The sequence below is a fragment of the Antennarius striatus genome, chromosome 18, assembly GCF_040054535.1.
Source record: "Antennarius striatus isolate MH-2024 chromosome 18, ASM4005453v1, whole genome shotgun sequence".
Lineage (NCBI taxonomy): Eukaryota > Metazoa > Chordata > Actinopteri > Lophiiformes > Antennariidae > Antennarius > Antennarius striatus.
Window position 1 is genome coordinate 16,161,568 of NC_090793.1, and position 19,376 is coordinate 16,180,943.

A 19,376-nucleotide genomic window follows, 5' to 3' on the forward strand; every position below is an offset into this window, starting at 1 on the left:
CTGCCAACATTCTTGCAGCACCTAACTGCACTGATCATTTTAAGTTTATTATTTTATATCATACAGTTTGTGATTTTCAACACCAGCAGTCATGTTGTTACTGAAGATCACTTTAATCAAATTGAAATGAACAGCATAATTTGAATTTGAATAGCATACTTTCCTATTTTGTTTCATTTTCACACACAAAAAAAGTGTGCTGTCACATTCTCCCTTTATTGCACCAGAGCCATGTTGGCTTGAGTCACAAACACTGAAATAATACATTTTTTCCAGATTACTTAGAAAATAGCCAAAGAATATCTATAAAAATGGCATCCATAAAACCCACAGCTTGAAATCCAACAAATTAAAATTTACAGATTTTTTTAAATGCATGTTTGTGAAAATAAAACCAATTTGACATTTACAAAAAAGCTAAGAATTTAAAATGGTTATATAACCTTCCCAAAATTAATTTTGTGGGCACATCGTGTAAATATGTATTTTAAATATAATACTTCATGCAATGGAGTTATGTGGTTAGGATGCAGTTACACAACATATTAACACATTTTCCCCCCACCCGGTCATTTCCATACATCAATCCTGTTTTTTTTTTTCTTTTTTAGAAAATAATTATATTGTACAAGGGAGATGAACAGTTGTCAAAATCTACACCACACACATTTCTAGATTACAACACAAATGATGTTTTAAAAAAGTTAGAATAGAAGGTCAATTGTCTGTGTCATCAGAGGCATTTCCAGAGGGAATCCTAATTGCTGGTTTGTGTGCCCAATTTAAGTTGTCATAATGATGCTGTATTATAAAAAGTGTGAGGCCACATATTCAACAAATAAACAAATTCCTAACCTTACCAGATTAAAGGTGGAAGAAGGAAAATCGGAAGCAAATAGTTTTTTCGGCGTGTTAAATCAGTCATAAGATGGTGTTATTCACAGGCCCAACAAAACAAACTTGATCCATCAGTTAATAGACTGGAATCTATTTTGGGGTTATGTGCTGGTGTTTATAGGTCTGCACTGGTAAATATGTTTAGAGTGGTATATACAGTATTTCTCTTAATTACAACAAAGCAGTGAGGCAACAAAGGTCTGTCAGGCTGTCAGAGCTGATGGGAATGATGATCCCAAACATAAAGGGAAGCAATAAAAACATAATCAATGCTGGCCTGATCACCACTGATCCAAACCTGTCAACGCCGCAGGATGTCATATCACACCTCTAAAAGATAAAATGAGTCAAATACAAAAATCTTAAGATGCACAGACAGGAGATGCAGAGTTAAGATAACACTGCAGTGCAAATCTGAGGACACGTGTTCCTGAGAACCAACATCCAAGTTAAGATGGGGATCTTCTGCAAGGACTGACCCGGGAAATCACAAACCTCACACAGGCTTGGAGATTGTTAAGTCAACTTACACTGTTTCTGCACCTCCAGTAATGTCCAAAGTAAAGGACAGTGAAATATGGATTGTGCTACAACTGACATATCTATGGCTACAGCGACCACTAATTCTATGGGCGAAATACACAAGCATTGGAACCGGAACTTTCTTTTTACTGAAATGTTGAATGAAATTAAAATTCACATTGGTGAGGTTTTAATCAGAGGTGCTGAGTCAGGTTTAAAAAAAAACATCTTAAACGCAACTCAGACACACACCACTTCATCACTCGGACACTTTAGCTGTCTCAAAGTTGACGGCTAACTTCCTGTGTTTCTTCTTGGAGGCGGAGCCTGGTGTGTGTGCTGTTGAAGGTGTGTTTTGTCGAGGGTGTGGGATTGGGGCTGCCTTCACAGTGGAAGCTGTTGCTGGAGTGGGACTGGATGAGGACGGCTTGCTGTCTGAAGCGTGTTGGTGTGGGTGGTCAACCTCATCGCTTTGAGTCTGTGATTGGCCAGGGGGCTGGTTCTGGGCTCGCTGTGATTGGCGTCTGGCTGCAGTTTGGCTGGCGCTGTAAAATTGTCGTGTTTCCTGGTTCTTCTTGTTGGCCGATGCTCTCTTCTTCGTCACCTGTTTGTGGTCACACACACACACACACACACACACACACACACACACACACACACACACACACACACACATACACACACCTGGGTGAATGTCGGCTTGTGTTTTCAAGGACTTTGAATCATTTGACATGGTCTAATAAGGAGGGGTCAGATACAGTCTGTCAGAAGGAAGTCTGTCAACTGCAGCGTGCTGCTGCCTTTTATCTTGTATCATCTGTATACTCTACCTGCAATGGAATAAACTGGTTGTGTGAGCCTATGGGTAGCGATGATGCCGGCTGGTGATGGGCAGCGCCAGGAAATGTTCCAGATGATCCGTAGAAGGGTTGGTTCTGGAGGTGGTGAGGAAGACATGTCATTCCCCACAGAGAGGCAGGCGCGTAGCCCTGAGGTGGCAACAGGAGACCACCTAGACGAGGAAAATGATGAGACATCAGCACATGAGAGGTTGCAACTCATTTAGCCTTATGGCTTTAATTTAAGTCTGTCTGTTGTGACAGGTGAAACATTTGAGAACAGACAAATGCAAGGTTTTATGTTTTAACATCTGTAGTTCAACAAATGTCAAGAGGGTAAACTCAGAGGAAAGCAGAGCTGCAGCCTCTGCCCCAACGTCAGTAACGAATGCTCAATAGTCAGGATGACCAACCTTGCTGGTTGAAGACAGGGGCCATGGCTCCAATGGGTGCAGTTGGTATCTGACCCATTCCTGGGTACAGAGAAGGGGGGAGGGGGAAGCCTGATCCCACTGAGCTCTTCAGAAAAGAAGGAGGACACAGACAGGCAGATGAGCATCAGTTATACAATTGAACAAGAAAATCGATGGCACTTTGTCATCCATTACAGCATCGTCTGGAATCCATGTTCTCTGGAACATTTACGGTGGTATTCAGACATTCAGGTTCTTAAACAAAAATTTTTAATGTAAAGATATTTTGAGTGGAACCGGGATAGATTTTATCCAGATTTGGAAACCATGTGTCTATTAGCAAGTGTTGCTAATATTTTGATCCACTATTAAAATGCACAGATCTGTTGTAATTAGACTTTTTGATTGATTTCTGATCAATTTATATACAAGCCAGTAGGTAACAGTTATTTATGAGCCAGGCAAAAAAAGGGCACCATCTCCTATAATTAAAATGAATCTTCTTTGTCCTCTTTTGGACAGAAGTCACTATAGTCTATAAAGCATTGACAGCCTGTATCAGACAATCTGCTCTTGATTATGACACAAATTATTCTAATAAACATTTTCTCACGGGTCTGATGAACAATGATTAGTGATCTAATATGTACCAGTCTCTGGAGAGCAAAGAAGGCAGCTTTCTCCTTGGCATCATTTTCTGATTGGCACTGTGGACCGTGAACCATCAGCCCATTGGACAGCCGCACCTGACACACCACGAGACCCTGTGGACATAGGACAATCTTAGCGCATGTGTGTTCACACCCATAACTGATAATTCATACTTATAGTGACCCCAGATGACAAAATAATTTCAAAGTAAGTTTTACATGTGTTGCTTCGTTAAGCATGCATTACCTGTCTGTTGCTTATGTAGGTGTACTCGGGTGCTGCCATTCCTAACCCAATGCACACCCGCCCGAGATCTGACACCTTACTGGGCAACACAGTACTGGAGGGGTTAGATGATGAGGTCGATGGGGGGAAAGCTAATGAAGCTCCATCACTGTGAGGGGGGGCGTTCATATTTGCAGCTGGAGAAAGACAAAACGGAGAGAAAGCTAAAAAAAAAAAAAGCTTGCTTCTGTATTTCGCCTCAGTCTGTGACTCTACCTACATTTAATTTGCCTCTGTGTGTGTGTGTGTGTGTGTGTGTGTGTGTGTGTGTGTAGTAACCAGTTGTGTACCTAGTTTCTTGGATGATCTTCTCCTACTCTGTTGCTGGCCACCAGTGGCGGCGCTGGTACCCGCCTCTTGTAAAGAGGGACTTCCTGTTCCAGCGCCATCAATCTTAAGCATCTCCTTCAGTACCATTGTCCCCTTCTGCAACAACAAACAAAAAGTAAAAGTCAAAAAACAACAACATAGGTAAAAAAAACAAACCCTATTGTTACATGACAGCTGACTGCATGTCAATACTTTTTTCTTAGTAGACCCAGCTTATATAGCTATATGAGAAAACTGTTGTCATTTAAAAATAGTGGCACTCACCATGGCAAAGGACTGTGGAGACAACGGGCCGTCTGATTGGCTGGTGGGTGCTGGAGGAGGAGCAGGAGGGGTTGAGGTCTGATTGCTACCCTGGGAGATCTTGAGACTGGCCATTAAGTCCTCATAGTCAGTCGAAGCCTGAGTGTGTAGAAAGGCACCAGAAGTGAAGACACAAGTTAACCCCCCCCCCCCCCAAAGAAGATTAGAAACAAAAGACTTGTTGCAAACGTTTGAACTTCAGAGTCTTATGGACAGAAATAACAAAGTTTCGAGATTAAACATGTGTTTGTGAATGTGTGTTCACCTTATCGGTGGCGCTCCGTGACAGCAGAATGGAGTTGATGTCCTCGTTTTTCTTCAACAGTCTGATGCTACCAGCAGGGGCCTATGTGTATAATGAACACAAACCAACAAACACTCTTAGACAACTCACAGCATACACACTTTCATAAATACATACAGTATTTGCAGTATAGAGTGTGATTTCCTGGTCTTTCAGTTATAATACATATATCTGCTGAACCCTGTGTGTAGTGTGTACTTTAAGTCTTTTCAAAATCTCCAAAGACTGGAAATTGTGTTGTGTGTGTCCAGCTGAAGCAGTCTGGGTGCTGAAAGAACATCGGGTCTTGATCACAGCAGTCAAGTACAAGTACTCACGGATTTGCTGGAGAACTGGGTCCCCATCTGTTGGGATGATTTCTCCTTGAGTTGAAAAACAGACAAGGTTTGAGTTAACAGAAAGCAGCATCTTTGCAATTTAATGATTTTGAGTTGATCTGAGTAAAACATGCAATTAAGTGTATTCTCTTATAAATTTGATGTAAATACTAGATGGCTTTAAACAGACAATACATTCACAGAACATCTGTTGATTACGTCAGATCCCAGAGATGTACATGAACACTACGGTTAACAAAATGGACATCAGACAGGGTGTCATCTGTCACACCTTGATGAGGAGGACAGACCATACCCTTAAAAAATCTGTCACACCAGATGGATTGATAAAGAAGGTCATATTTGACCGCCTTTTGATGGAGTAATCAAAATGTTCTCCAGTAGAATATACCAGCTTGCATTGACTTATGTGACCAATCTATTCTTTAGCCATGAAGAGAAGTTTTCTTTCTCACACACACATCATTATGCCAGTGAGCAGGAGGCTGGTGTGGAGGGCCAGAGTTCTGTAGAGACTGCCAGAGGTCCCCATGCTCCTCTTTACTCTGGATGATGAGAAGAGTAGAAAAAACCCCCAAATCATAACTAAATGGTTACTTGGTTGTAAAGGCCAATCGAATTAAGAGGCGTCTACATACAAACGGTTCTAAACTTACCTTGGCCTGTTTCTGAATGAGAGTTTTATTGGGGGAGTTCCTGTTGCCTTGGGAGGCTGCCTTCCCTACACCTTTGTTGTTATGCTACAGAAAAGGAGTGGAGGGTGGATTGGATTAATAAGGGTTTTTAGGGGAAAGAGATTTTGTATTTCTGACAAGCGTATGTGGCTCCCTTCTTACCTGCGTGGGTATGAAGGGTGAACGTGGAGAGTGATTCAAGCCCCCGATCTGGCGCTGTGAGTTCAAGTTTGCGGCTGCAGCGGGCTGAGGTTTGACGATAGCTGTGAGTTTGTGGGATGTGTGATCCACTCTTGCACCATGGGAAATGTTGACTAGAGCACAAGGGGGGAGGCGGTACCCACGAGGTGATGTACACCTGAAAACAAGAGCCAGTTCTACAGTCAGAATACAGGAGATACATTCGGAGATACAAACAAATACACGCCGCCATATCTGACTGTTGTCCTGCAGTTCCCCTTTCTGCCACAACCCCCATCGAGCAGCAGAGCTGCGCTCATGCATCTCCGACACGTAACCCCCCCTCTTTTTCTTATGTGTTGTTTTCTCTGTGGGCATATCAGCACATCAGGCTTTACACGCCTTCTTCCTCTACTCCAAAGGTAAGCTACATGCTAGAGTACCATACAGTGAACAGTCAACATCAACAGCGGACTCTCGCTATTGTTGGATGTTCCTAAAAAACCGGTATGTATTTGGCTGTATTTTATTTCATTATTTGTTGTTTTAATTTCTTGTTATTGTTTCTAGTCAATGTCAGGGGATAGTACTTTGGTTTTTAGAGCAGTAATGACATTTAAATGACCTCAGATAATGATTATAATTTGAAATGTAATAAATAACAACTTATGATCAATTGAGCTTACGAACAACATCTCTAACCCAATTGTGGTCCTATGTTAAGGACTATCTGTAATTTTGTTTGGGGTGAAATATGTGTATTTTCTGTACAGTATCAGTGGAATCACCTGATGTTGAGACCTCCAGCAAATTCCTCATCAAACAGAACTTCGTAGAGAATCTCAGCCTCACGGTCCGCTGAAGGAACAAAGACAGACAAAAGAGAATTTGCTATTTTCGGTATGTATTTCCTTTATTAGATCATCATCCCGAATGGAAAAGTTCACACAAAACTGAAAATTCAGCATTTAGGTAATGACCTCCATTGAAAGGTCAAAGGACATTTCTTAGTGCAGAAAAGCATGCTTTTTTTGTTGTTTGCTTTTTATGTTTTAAAACACCTGTTTTCTTTAACCATTTTAGAGATACAATTTAATTTCAGCCCCAGCAATGTTATGTGAAATAATTTAACGACGATGGTTGAATAGACGTGGATGACTAGATAACAAGTTCATTTATTTAAGACTGAACTGTCCCTTAAAAAATACTGAGGCTGAAAGAAAGAATACTCACCTCCTTTAATGCCAATGATTGTTCCTCTGAGTCCCAGGGGGACGGTGTAGCTCTCCCTGATGTTGACAACTCTATCAAACAGGCGATACTCTGCATCCGGATCTGGAACCACACCCTGCTGCTGCTCCAGGGGCTACAGGCAAACAAACATTCATACATAGTTGTTATAAATGTGTGCTTTCGGCTATATTTTGCCTGATACCTTTTTGATTAATTGACTGTATGAGGTCTGGCTTAACAGATGTTAGAGCAATTTGAGAAAAAAATTAATTTAGTCAAAATTAAGTGTGCAAGAAGAAATTAAAAACCCACACATATGCTTTTCCCCTCAGTAATGAGATGCACATGCGAAATGTACTTACCCTAAAGAGAAGATGAGGCTTGACTGTCACTCGGACTTTCTTCGTGCCTTTCCTCACCTAAAAGAAGAGAGTGACACAGATATAGAGGTTAAACCGAGAGCAGCATGAAGTGATGGGTTGTAGTCTGAAGCTGTGTGTCAAAGTCACCTTGGTTTTCTCCACTGCCTCCTCAATTTTCTCCACAATTGCCGTATCCAACACCTGCAGTTCACATGATGCCCTGCTGGCAGAGCTCACTGGGTGACTCTTCAGCCAAGCTGTGATCTCAGCAACCTTCTCCGCCCTGTCAGTCAATATCAAGGATCATCAAGAACTACACCATCAAGTAATCGCACTGCAATAAACATTATAAAGCTGTTTGTTTTACCCATTCTGGTCCAAGCCAGGCCAGATGTCATCCTCATAGAATACATCGTCATGACTGTTCCTGGCCACTGCGGTGAAAACCTCAGAAAATCTAGGAAGGCATAAAAAAGATGATGTAATAAAAAGCTTGATGAAAGAGGTTCACAGTTTATTTATATGTTCTAACCTTTCAAGGTATTCAGCAAGCAATTCCTCCACAACGACAGAGTAGAGCCACTCTTTTTCAGTTCTCTTGGTATATCCAGGAACCTCCTCGTTCTTTTTGTTGAACTTCAGATTCAGACCAATGTTGACCCTCTGCTCCCCACATGGACTGCAAACAACAAAGACGACAACACAGATGCAAAATGTAGGAGACCATACACTACCTAACAATGAAGTCTTAGCTTTTTCTTTTATTTGTCTTACAAGGTAGAGAAAGAAAAGAAGGGCTCGGTCGGACTTTATCCACAACAGACTTGAAAAAGTCTTTGGAACAGAAGTCACAGTAAATTTGACAAGAGCGACATGCAAATAAATAGTGTATCTTGGCTTTAACCAAGTTCTGAAACATAAAAAACACTTACTTCTTCTTAGAGCCTCTTCCAATGAAAATGCTTCCGGTGAAGCGGGACACCAGGTAGCTACTGATGCCAAGACGAGATGCCAGAAAATATCCAGGACTGTATTTCACACAATATTTCTACAAAACACAAATACATCACAGGCAGTCAGGAAACACGTGAGGCACTAGTGGTGACCCCCCTATGCCCATGTCTTACATGCTGATTCTGGATTAAGGTCTCCAGCTGTGGTTCTTGCAGCATGTTGAAGATCACTCGTACTCGGCCGTCTTTGATGACATCACTAGAATCTTGCACCTGTTAAGTAAATGATAAAAGAGGTGGTGGAGATATTTCAATCAGCCAAATGTGACACTAATGAAACAAAACTTGTGAAAATCAGTCTGGCGGAGCTTGTCAGTGAAAATCAGGCTTCTAATCATGGAATTTAGCATGATGACGACTGATCCAGGAACAGAACAGAGGACGGTGAATCAGAGGAAAACTGAAAAGTTGCGGCAGCTTATGATGCAACAAAATTTACCTATGTCAGAGCCCACCCTCGTGCGAACACAGTGTTGCTCTGAGTGAAGCATCTTGCAATTGATCGAGAAAGTCCATCGAAGGAGATTAATTTCCAATAATTTCCTTTTCGGAAAGGGTAATAGATTTTTTCCCAACTTCAGGAGGATTTTTAAAAAAATATAGCACTGTGTCAATTACTGAATACTATTTATTTAGATTAATTGCACCTCTTTGGGTGATTTTTATGCGATCTGACCAGAACTCTTGTTTTCTGATGCCCAATTAGGACTGTAAGAATAAAAAAATCAGTAAATGTCAAAATAAAATGACTAAGAATCAAGAGGACAAACCCAACTAACACGTCTGATTTTCATTAAAAAAAAATTAGACATGTCAGTCCTGGAATCAACTCTAAACAACTATAACATGTGGCAATTTCATATTTAAATCTAGCTTAATTTAGTTGTCATTCAAGCAGCTGTTTACGCTCTTCATAGTTAAGCAGAAATCTGAGCACATACCTCGCCCATGGCACCATAGCAGGGATTCCCCACCATGAAGACAGTTGTTTTTGGTGGAAAAAGCTCGTCTAAGCTCTTGAAACAAGTCAGAGATGAATAAAGGGCTTTGATGTCCTGAAAGGACAGATAAATCAGAGACAGACAATTAGTGAAAGGTTCATTATATAAAATCTATACAAATGCATATCTATCAATCCAGTCACATTTTTAACTATTGTTTACTTTCAAATAAAACATTTTATCCTGCTATGTGTCTCCAATCGACATGTATCACATAATTAAGTCTAGTTTCTGTGACAAATATCTCCAGTCTAGTAATAGAAAGATGCTTTCTGTTGGACACTGTTGGTCTAATTTCCAAAACACAAATATATAGTTTTCCCTAACATGAAGATCACTTATCCATCTCGAATGTTTTGGTGACTGGTTGGGTTGTTTGAGTGTTAGTTGTTCTCTTGAATAAAAAGGAGCTTCTGCTCAAAAAAATAAAACTTAACAGCAATGTCTCTGTAGAGAAATCTTGATATGAGTACTAAAAAATAAATCACATTCCTGCTCAAAACATCTAACAGATGAGAGGCATTAATGTTTATATCGCATGACCATGAACAACTATCTAATCATGGACCAGAGTCATGCTAAAAATACAACTTATCAATCTACGCAGTGATGAGGTATCACTTAACGTCATGGAATCAGAGGAATTTGATTTGCTCCCCAAGTGTGTTAAATCTTGTGGTTCTTACATTTTATAGACCTTAATTAACCGCTTATCTGCAAAGTTGTGTTTCATTTCTGCATGTACCTTAACAACGGTCTGGTAGGCAAAAGGGAGGACCTGCTTGGCCCACTGTTTCTGGAGTTCCACCTCCCCATTGGCTTTAGGAACATACTTCCATCCAGTTTTCAACTGGCCATAAAGAAGCACCGCTGTCTCCTTCACAACGATGCCTTTCCTCTTTAAGAAACTAGAGAAATCACAATGAAAGGAAGCAAAAACAAGCATCAGGCAGATGAGGTCAATTTGGGATTCTAGGTAATGACAGGTCACATGATTTGGTAAGAGGGTTCTTAACCAATAAGACATGCTGATGTTCTGAAGCTGCTTTTGATTTGAAAAACTTGTTTTGTTGTTGCCCTACTGTTCAGTGATTCCCTGGACGTCTTTCTCCCATTCCTTCTGCTCTTTGTCAGACAGACAGGTGACTTTGGAGGGCGGAGGAGTGGATGGTCTGTTGTACACTTGTTGGACACCAGGTGGTTCCGTGACACAAAACCTGTGAATCAAGTTCAAGGGGAAACGTTAAATTCTAAGCATGCAAAGCATTCAAATTTCACACAAAAAATTTATGCGAAACTGCGAGGCTGTGAAAGAGGAACCACATTACAGAGAGGGAGCACTGCATCTTCTTGTTATTTATTTATTTATTAGATTTTTTTTTTTTGTTTTCTATAAAACTACGGTGATCCTAATATAGATACACTTCAGCTTCTCTTGTTTCACATACTGTATTACATAAATGATATAATTCAAGCAATGCATGAAAAAACCTGCACGGCTACTGATTAAGTAGAAGTAACATAATATTTGGTTTAAAAACCAAAAACACACTCCTAAATGTTCCATCAATACATTATCAGTTCAGAAGGTGAGAAACAATTCTTACTTAACATCTCCATCCGAAACTGCAACGATACGAGCTTCCTCTAGATGTGGCCAGTTCACAAATGCTGTCTTGCCCAGTAATTGTACCGCAACATCATCGCACACCTAAAGACAACGAAAACAGACTCCACCTTTAAATTGAACGACGCGTCTCAGTTTCTGAAACCTTGCCAGACGTTTAGAATACCAGCGTGTGATGGTTGAACTTGCCCTGACGGATTACAGTCAACATTTCAACACGTGTCTCCAATGTATTGTGTTTTATTAATTGTTAGTCCTACATCAAAATATTTCACATTGTGCAGCAATTGAAAATACCAACAATAAGCTTTAAAGAGCAACACTGTTCCTCTTAAGAAGAGTTACAGAACTTATAAATCAAACACATGCTGTATAAACATTCAGTAGACCTTTAGTAGCTGGAGCAGCTTTGACATGTTATCAATTTATTTGCCTGTAATTAAAAAAATTAAACGAATATAGGATATTTCCATAACAGATGGAAATTTTCACATGCTGATCCAAGCTTGCACAGCAAAGGCTTCGCACAACTGTGTAATATTATTACACAGTTGAAAAAGTTTGAAATCAACAAAACCAGATAATCAAGAAAATCAAGAGCCTGAAATCTGAAACTATGGCAAAAAAAATTATGGAAGACAAGTTTCTTTGTCAGGCAATAATCAGAGACATCAGATGACATCTCTAATGATGTCTCTAATGATAGGATCGACAAGTCTGTGTATGATGAGCTTATCTTAGCAAAGGCTAAATTCTATCTATAATGAATCTGAGCAGTACTGTCAGTAAAGGAGACCAGCATTTACAAACTAACTCACCGGCTCTTCTTTGCTGGGAAGGATTTCCAGTATGGTGTTCTCCCCTCTGCTGCTCTGCTGGAACACGACCACCCCGCTCTTCTTCTTATAAAACTACAAGTGAGTCCATGGACAAGAGAGAGAGGGAAAATAGAGATGCGGCTTTCATTGAAGTCTCTCTAGCATAGTCATTTTCTACTTCCAATGCAAATAAATGTAATAAATAACTGCAAGTCATAAGTGGGGATACAAAGGGTAAACAAAGAAGAGGAAATTGTCATTTTTGCATGCCATTATATGCAGTAAATGTGAAAATTGTTCACTGTAGTTGATAAAGCACTTATGGTAACCAGGAAGCAATTTGGGGTTCCTCGGCCTTTTTAATCAAAACCACCATCCATCCGAAAACATCACATATACCTTGTGTTTTATGTGTTGCAGTGTAGGGAAGCCACAGAAGTACAGTTCTGATCGATCAATAGGTTTGCTGATGTGCTCCAGTGAAACATGCCAGGCATCTACAGGGATGTTTGCTTTCCTGTAACAGACAGACAAAATAATCTCCGTTCAGACAGAGCATCAGGCTGCGTGTGTGGGAACTCAGTGGACGACGGTAGACTTTGCTTTTCTGTGTTGGATTCATGCCTAAAAAATAAGTATTTCCTAACCAAAGTCACCATCAATTCACAACAGAATACATTTGGCAGGAAAAAATAAAATCTTTATGTTGTTCTGAATGAAAAGATTTCTACAAATGCATTTCAATCACTGCTTAGTATATCCTCAAGGCAATGGTTTTTAATGGCAAATGAGTACTATATGAGATAAGATATCAACATTTTTGATAACATTTTCAAAGTTTTTGAGAGTCTAAATCTAAACATCTTTTGTTTAGAAGCAAAGCAAGTGCTTCTACACAAAAGATGGAATTTTGGCTCGTTGTTGTAAATACACAAAGTTACCCCCTCCCAGCAGTTTACACTTTCAAGAAAATGATAATTAGAACAGGACTGTTAGCAAGTAACAGCGTGTATTGTTTGTAACATAATGATATGAATTTAATGTTGTGAAATGTTCATTGGTCGCAATTCTAAACTCATTTTATTTAAATCCTGCCTAACATCGTCAAAAAAAAAGGTCAGCTTCATATTTGATGTTTGTCAAACCTGCTGTATGTTAAACATGTATAAGGAAAGCCATCACAAAGCGTGCCCTGGAGGCAGTGTTAGAACGTTGGCAAAACAAACATCAAAGCTATGAATAAAGTAACAAAGCAAGCTAAGAAGGGACTGATGACTGATCCCAAAATGAAAGTTCTTTAGTAGACAAAAGTACCACTCTTGTGCTCACATGACTCAATAAAGATTTTTAGGTGAAATATTCCTTTACAGTATATTCACATTTCTTTAGTGAGTGGATCTACCTGACATGGCAGTGAATGATGTCAGGGAACAGCTGAGGCAGGCTGGAGGAGTAGGTGAAGTCTGTTTCAGGGTCGTATGAGTAAACTGCACACTCTGTGTGACAATTCCTGGCCTTCTCTTCTTTTGTCAGCTTGTTATTACAGGGTTCCATGGCAGCTAGTAAGCATCTCTGTTCCATAAATACAGCGCATCTACAGTTAGACCATTAATGATCATCCCATGTTGAGATTTTCTTGTCTCTTACCTCATCTATGAAGGGAATGAGAACCACTGCCTCCCATTCCTGTTGTTTGCCATTGAGGTCGGTCTTAAAGTCTAGAGGGTAATATTCAATAATGGGCGAGTTTTCATGTGTCATCAGGTGCTGAAACACGAAAAACAAGGTATTATCATCTTTATCGTTTCAGCTGTGGTTCTCATATAATTGATATGTTGCTAATTTTCTTTCTTTCTCAAACGCTAATCAGAAACTAGCATCCAGAGATTAATTTTATGCATTTGCTGTACACATTATATATGTGTGTGTGTGTGAGTCTGCATGCGTAGTTAAGAGTGTTACCCTATAAGCCTCAGGAAGCAGCTCCATGCTGGCAGCAGGCAGGACGGCCAAAAGCTGCTGGAAGGGCATGAAGGGTTTCTCAAGGTCAAAGGTCAACTTTAATCCTGATATATTCCGAATGTCAGACAAGAAGGGAGCGTAGTGGTAGGGGTAGTACCTAGACAAAACAATTTTTATTGTTAAAAGGCTGATTTGAAAGCAGAAAGATGGAAGGAAAACATAAATTCAAAATTACTTTCCATGAAAAAAAAAAATATTTTTTTTTAAACAAAAGTGATTTTTCTTTAAGGAAAACATTTCAACACTGTAAATGTTGTGAAGAGGTGTCCATTGGAAAGCAAATTAAAAAAAGAGTAGTGAGACAGTGACATCCAAGATAAAGTCTCACCAGCTCCAGGACTGAACTCCATGGTAATAGTAGTGGAGAATCCACTGAATACCTTCCACATAGCACTTTGCCTGCTTGGCCAGAAAGTCACTGTCAATGAAAAAAAAACAAAAAGTAATGGTTATTTGTCCCTTACTGATGATTTTAATTTATGTATTTTTGTGTGTGTAACAAGTTCACTGCACAGAGTGGTGAAGACAGTTTGACCACAAGTGGTCACTTTCAATCAAACCCTCATGTGCATAGAGTGACATTAGTTCCTTTGATCACGAGAACGTGTTCTGAAAGTGCCAACAGCACTGGTCTGACCTTAGCAACACTCCTTTGTATTGTACTGATGGTACAAGTGTAAGATTTTTCATGAAGGTAAACTCAACTAGCGTGTATAATGATGAGACTTATTACTTATTTTGGTCCCTCACAAACTAGAGATACACTTATAACCATCTTTTTGTTAGGCAGCCTGCTATTGGAAGACTTTTTTCTCAATGCATTTCTGAGTGTATGTGATTAAACTCACTCGGACACCACATCCACACCCATCTTGGTCATATAGTAGGTGCGCTTATACTGCCTGAATTCGGTTTCAAACATGTCATCTTCGTCTTCCTCGTCATCAGCTAGGGCTCCTTTTCCTTCTTTAGTACCCTTTTCTGATGAGGCCAGATCGATCAGAGAGACGGCAGAGTCCTACACATAGACGCAATGAAAATAATAACTGACATGACACAGACAGAAGCTGTACAAACAATTCTACATTATATTTTGCTGTTTAAATACAACTGTAAATAATAAAAGAAATAAGAGAGGACCTCTGCTGTATTGGTGTGTTTGCTGACTGCTTCTTTTTCTGCTGCCAGTCCTGCTGCCTCATTCAGATACTTGTTACCAACTTTACTCTCAAACCACTTCAAGTCCACAAACACCTCACTGAAATGTTCTCGATCAAACTGGAGGCAAGGCGATAGAAGAGAAACACAACAATGTCAGATTTCTGATGATTTCTCAAATACAGGAGTAATGAATCCAATTGCATTATTTTGCTTTTATTTCATAACTGCAAACTTATTAGTGTAGTATTATACATGCACTAATACATAAGGTTTTTATAAAACAAAGCAAATGCTATACAGCTAGTGAGACTTTACAGTAAAATAATGGTGACACAACTCATTCATTCATCTTCTGGAAGATGAGATTGTATTCAACTGTATTGTAGGCTCCAGAAACTCCGGTGACCCGCAAAGAGCGAAAGAAGCAAAGGAAAATGAACGAATGAAATAATAATAATAAATAATAATCAAGTATTTAAACAAAGCTTTGCAGTGTTGTCTCACCTCAGCAAGCTTCTCAAGGTATTTTTCAAAGTTTGGGAGATTTAGATGTCCATTCTCATTCAGATAACCTAAGCAAAAAAGGATTTTTTTTATTTTTGCAAACATGAAATATGCAGGTAATATTTCTATATTTGAATACTAACACAAGTCTAGAAACTCCTGCACTATAAAACTATGTTAATGGACTAGTGAGGTGTGCTGGTGCACAGCCAGAGTTACATTAGCAGGGTAACTGAAGCTCACACTGGCGACTGTCTCACCTCCCACGCTGGGAAGAACACTGATGTAAGTCTTATACAGCAACGGTAGAGCATCATGATTAATGTGAAGATGAGGAAGGTGAGGGATGAAATCATTTCCAACCAGGAAGCCCATTAGAATCCAATCATCTATTATTCGCTCCAAATCGTAGTCAGAACCAATGTGTTCCTGGGAAAAATCCACAAGTAATCACAATACAGAAGACATTTAAAGACATGAAGAACATGAAAACATGAACATGAAGACAAAACCCTTCCAACAGGCCTTTCCAAGAGCAGAATATTGTTTGTTTTTACACTTGAGGATTTGCAAGTATTTTTTTTTTTTGTCCTCTCCATATAGCGTTTATGTGTCTTACTTTGAGCTCAGAGAACTCATAGTCAATGTATTCCCTCATCAGAGACAAATGGAGCAAATGAAAGGTTGTTTCCTCTGGGGCAGTTATCCTAAAAGACAAAACATGAAAAGGCAATGTTTAAAAGAAAACTTTTACATAACAGAAAACTATTAAAAAAATTTGTGGGAACAGAACCTTTTCTGGGATTTCTTTCCTCCAAAGCGGACCTCCTCTCTGAGCAAGGAGAAGTTCGGCTCATGGCTAGTTAAACCCAACATTATCTATGATTACAAATAATGAGACAGTATGAGCGAACAACGTACGTTGGAGTAAATATGTTTATTCTCATACAAGCCAAAGTGATACAACTCCTACCAGATCAGCATCCAGGCCGTACAAGCAGTGTCGCGTGTTTGGGTTGTGACCTGGCCTCCTATTCTCAGAGCGAATAAATTCCATGATCTTATGTTCTCCTTCCCCTGGAGTCTGGCGAAAGAGAGACTCAGATCTTATATAAGCACTGCTGATATTGGTTGTACCAGATATCAAATTTAATCTTCTTTAACACAACTGATCACCCACCTCGTGACCGGACAGGTACACTTTGACATTCTGCCACAGTTTGTCAGTGGAGAGCTTGTTATGGACAAAATATTTCAGTTGCTCCTGGAGTCTTGACATGAAGTCAGTACCTGGAAAAGAGATGTTTGTTTAAAAAAGCAGCTAACAACCCTCTTTGGTTTTCAGTTGAGAGGTCTATCTTCAGTGATTTATCTTGTCAGTGATATGGGACTGCTCTCATTTTGAACCCAACTGTAAATAAAAAAATAGACTCCTGCTGTATTTGCTTTGCTTTTAAACCATAAATGATGTTAGTTCTGCATGGAACTTGACAAAAACAGGCTGAGAGGATTTTCCATATTGTTGAGGTGACAAGCTATGAAGAAGACCCTCATTGATTTCTACCTTCAAGATTTGTAATTCCAAATTTATTGAGAAATTCAGCATGAGTACTGTTCAAGATTTTGTATTCCTTTACAAAGGATTAAAAAAAAAATGGAACGAATATCTTTATTTTTTGCTGCAGCTCCATTCATCACCCACTGTAACATGTGGTATAAGGTTGGGAGCATTCTTACCGGGAGTGATGCAATTGGAGTCAAAGCGAGCCTCTGTGGGAAGTACCTCTCCTTTATCCAGAGCTTTTTTTATCTTTTCCTCTGCTTCTTTGGCAGACCTGCACACAGAGACACACGGAAACATACCATTATAAACAGAGAACACTTAGTCTGTGGCTCTTATTACCCATCATCTGGTTTCTCCATTGTAAACTTTCAAGTTATGTGATATTTATTTCAGTTTAATAGCTTTTGATTAACTTAGGGGAGAAAACACTTATTAATGAGAGGGCTCGAGGTTTTCTAAAATGTCTGCAATAGAGTAAAATCCTTCCATAAAAAGTCCACAATACATATTTAGAACTTTGTAGCTCTTTTTCATGTTTTGCTGCTATTTCTGTTTTTGTATTGTTGTTTTTTAAACTCATGTGTGTGTAAGAGTAGCAGACGTATGTCTGGTTTTGTGTGTGTGTGTGCATATCTGGCTATCTATGATAATATCAATCATTGTCCTTCCAACAAAGCAAGACAGAAACAATAACAATACATTGAGACCAATGATGACCTGAATTGTCTGTTTTTCTGGGTGTCACTTTTCACTCAAATATAGGAAAAGAACGTCTCCATGTTTCCTGTAATCCTATATCCATCTCTACCTGAACCTCCGTCCTCTCTGCTGGTTCATCTTTGCCCTTGGTGCCACACCGTCCACAGCCATGAAGAAGACCTTGCGAGGCTTGATAATTCTGAAGAGCACCTCCAGGTAATGGAAGATATCTGCAAAGATCTTTTCCTCAGATATACGAAAATGAACATCCTCATCATTAGGGTGGGAACATTGATGAATGATTCCATTCATGTCCAGATACAGGTTGTCAAATTCAGGAATCTATGGATTTAAAAAACAAAGTTACATCATGTAAAAAATTGCAAATACTTTTGTTTAGTGGCGAGTGTGTAAAATGTAATGATGCTACATTAACTGTATGAAGGATAAATACAGTTCATTATTTGATTTATTTGACATACTGTACAATTATTGTCATTTGACAATTTGTGGGAGCTACAGTATATCTGAACAAACTATACATCCAGATCCAAAAGCAGGACTCAAGAAATCTAAAAACTCACTCTAATAACTTTCACATCTCATCTGAGGTTCAGTAATAAGGGGGTACTGTGGACTGGTCAAACAGAGCTGGACATAAACCATATCAATTAAATGTAATAAATGTATCTATGATGAATATACAGTATAGAACGTCCTTCTTATTGTCTAACACTAACGGAAACATATCAGATCTGTCTTACACAACGAACGACAGAGACAAACCTCCAGCTGATGTAAGAACATGCAATGAAACAGTATCTGACCTATGAGGAACTCGGTAACTTGAGCCAATTCCATTAAAATGAATGCAGGTCTGCGATCAACTACAACTATTCTCCTTAATATTAATCAGAGACTGACGACAACATCGTTGCATTTTAAACAACTTCACAGAAAAATCAAATCTCTGTGATTGTAAAGTAACTGGTAACAATAACCAGATGCCGTCCCTATACATCTTTTGTCAAAGGTAGTTAACCAGCTGATGTAAACGATTTATTGTTGTTCAGAATGTTCTTCACCAACAAAAGACCTAAAATATTTGAAGGTGATACATATACAAAGTTATATTCATTTTACCCCATTTCGTGTTCACAGTTTTACAGCTAGAAGAGCACTTTAGTAAGCTGCTAGTTTTTATATATAGAAAATAAAATGTGTATTATGTCCTAAATATAATACATTGAGTAATGAAGACGCCGTCTTCCGATGTCCTAAAAACACTGATATGCTACGTGGAATACAATTCCACGGCCCGCCTGCTAGCTAGGTGATAGCCGGCGGCTGGCTAGCAAAGCTATGGCTATCAACAACACGAAATGCTATGGCTATTTATGCCTGGTTCCATACCTGATGTTCCTTGACAACTTCACTGAGACACGGATAACGCTCCGATATCCATCGGTAAAATTTCGGAACTCCCATTTTCACACGAAAGTCTCAACGTTTGAATCAGATTAGACCAGAGTCAAAAGTTAAAAAAACAAAAAGGAGGCGTTTAGCTATGTTACCAGATCAATACACACAAGACTGAATTGGCTAACATGGAAACTTGTGTCCGGTTTTGTTTTCA

General features: G+C 39.3%; 1 protein-coding gene across 1 annotated transcript; it reads right to left on the reverse strand.

Moving 5' to 3' along the window:
• Positions 1–94: 94 nt before the first annotated feature.
• On the reverse strand, positions 95–19,376 carry xrn1 (5'-3' exoribonuclease 1). The gene is made up of 41 exons (XM_068341221.1): positions 19,154–19,376; positions 17,850–18,082; positions 17,215–17,312; positions 16,658–16,767; positions 16,451–16,561; positions 16,271–16,356; positions 16,097–16,184; positions 15,738–15,906; positions 15,478–15,545; positions 14,953–15,090; positions 14,661–14,830; positions 14,141–14,230; positions 13,753–13,909; positions 13,438–13,557; positions 13,193–13,362; positions 12,190–12,307; positions 11,791–11,883; positions 10,953–11,056; positions 10,428–10,562; positions 10,091–10,253; positions 9,286–9,399; positions 8,459–8,557; positions 8,264–8,379; positions 7,864–8,010; positions 7,699–7,788; positions 7,479–7,614; positions 7,332–7,388; positions 6,970–7,102; positions 6,525–6,594; positions 5,719–5,914; positions 5,539–5,622; positions 5,344–5,427; positions 4,862–4,906; positions 4,506–4,586; positions 4,202–4,339; positions 3,898–4,033; positions 3,569–3,744; positions 3,322–3,435; positions 2,672–2,777; positions 2,250–2,431; positions 95–2,023 (listed from the first exon to the last, which is right to left on the reverse strand). The coding sequence occupies exons 1-41, from the start codon at positions 19,226–19,228 to the stop codon at positions 1,679–1,681; spliced, it is 5,145 nt and encodes a 1,714-aa protein (XP_068197322.1). The 5' UTR covers positions 19,229–19,376; the 3' UTR covers positions 95–1,678.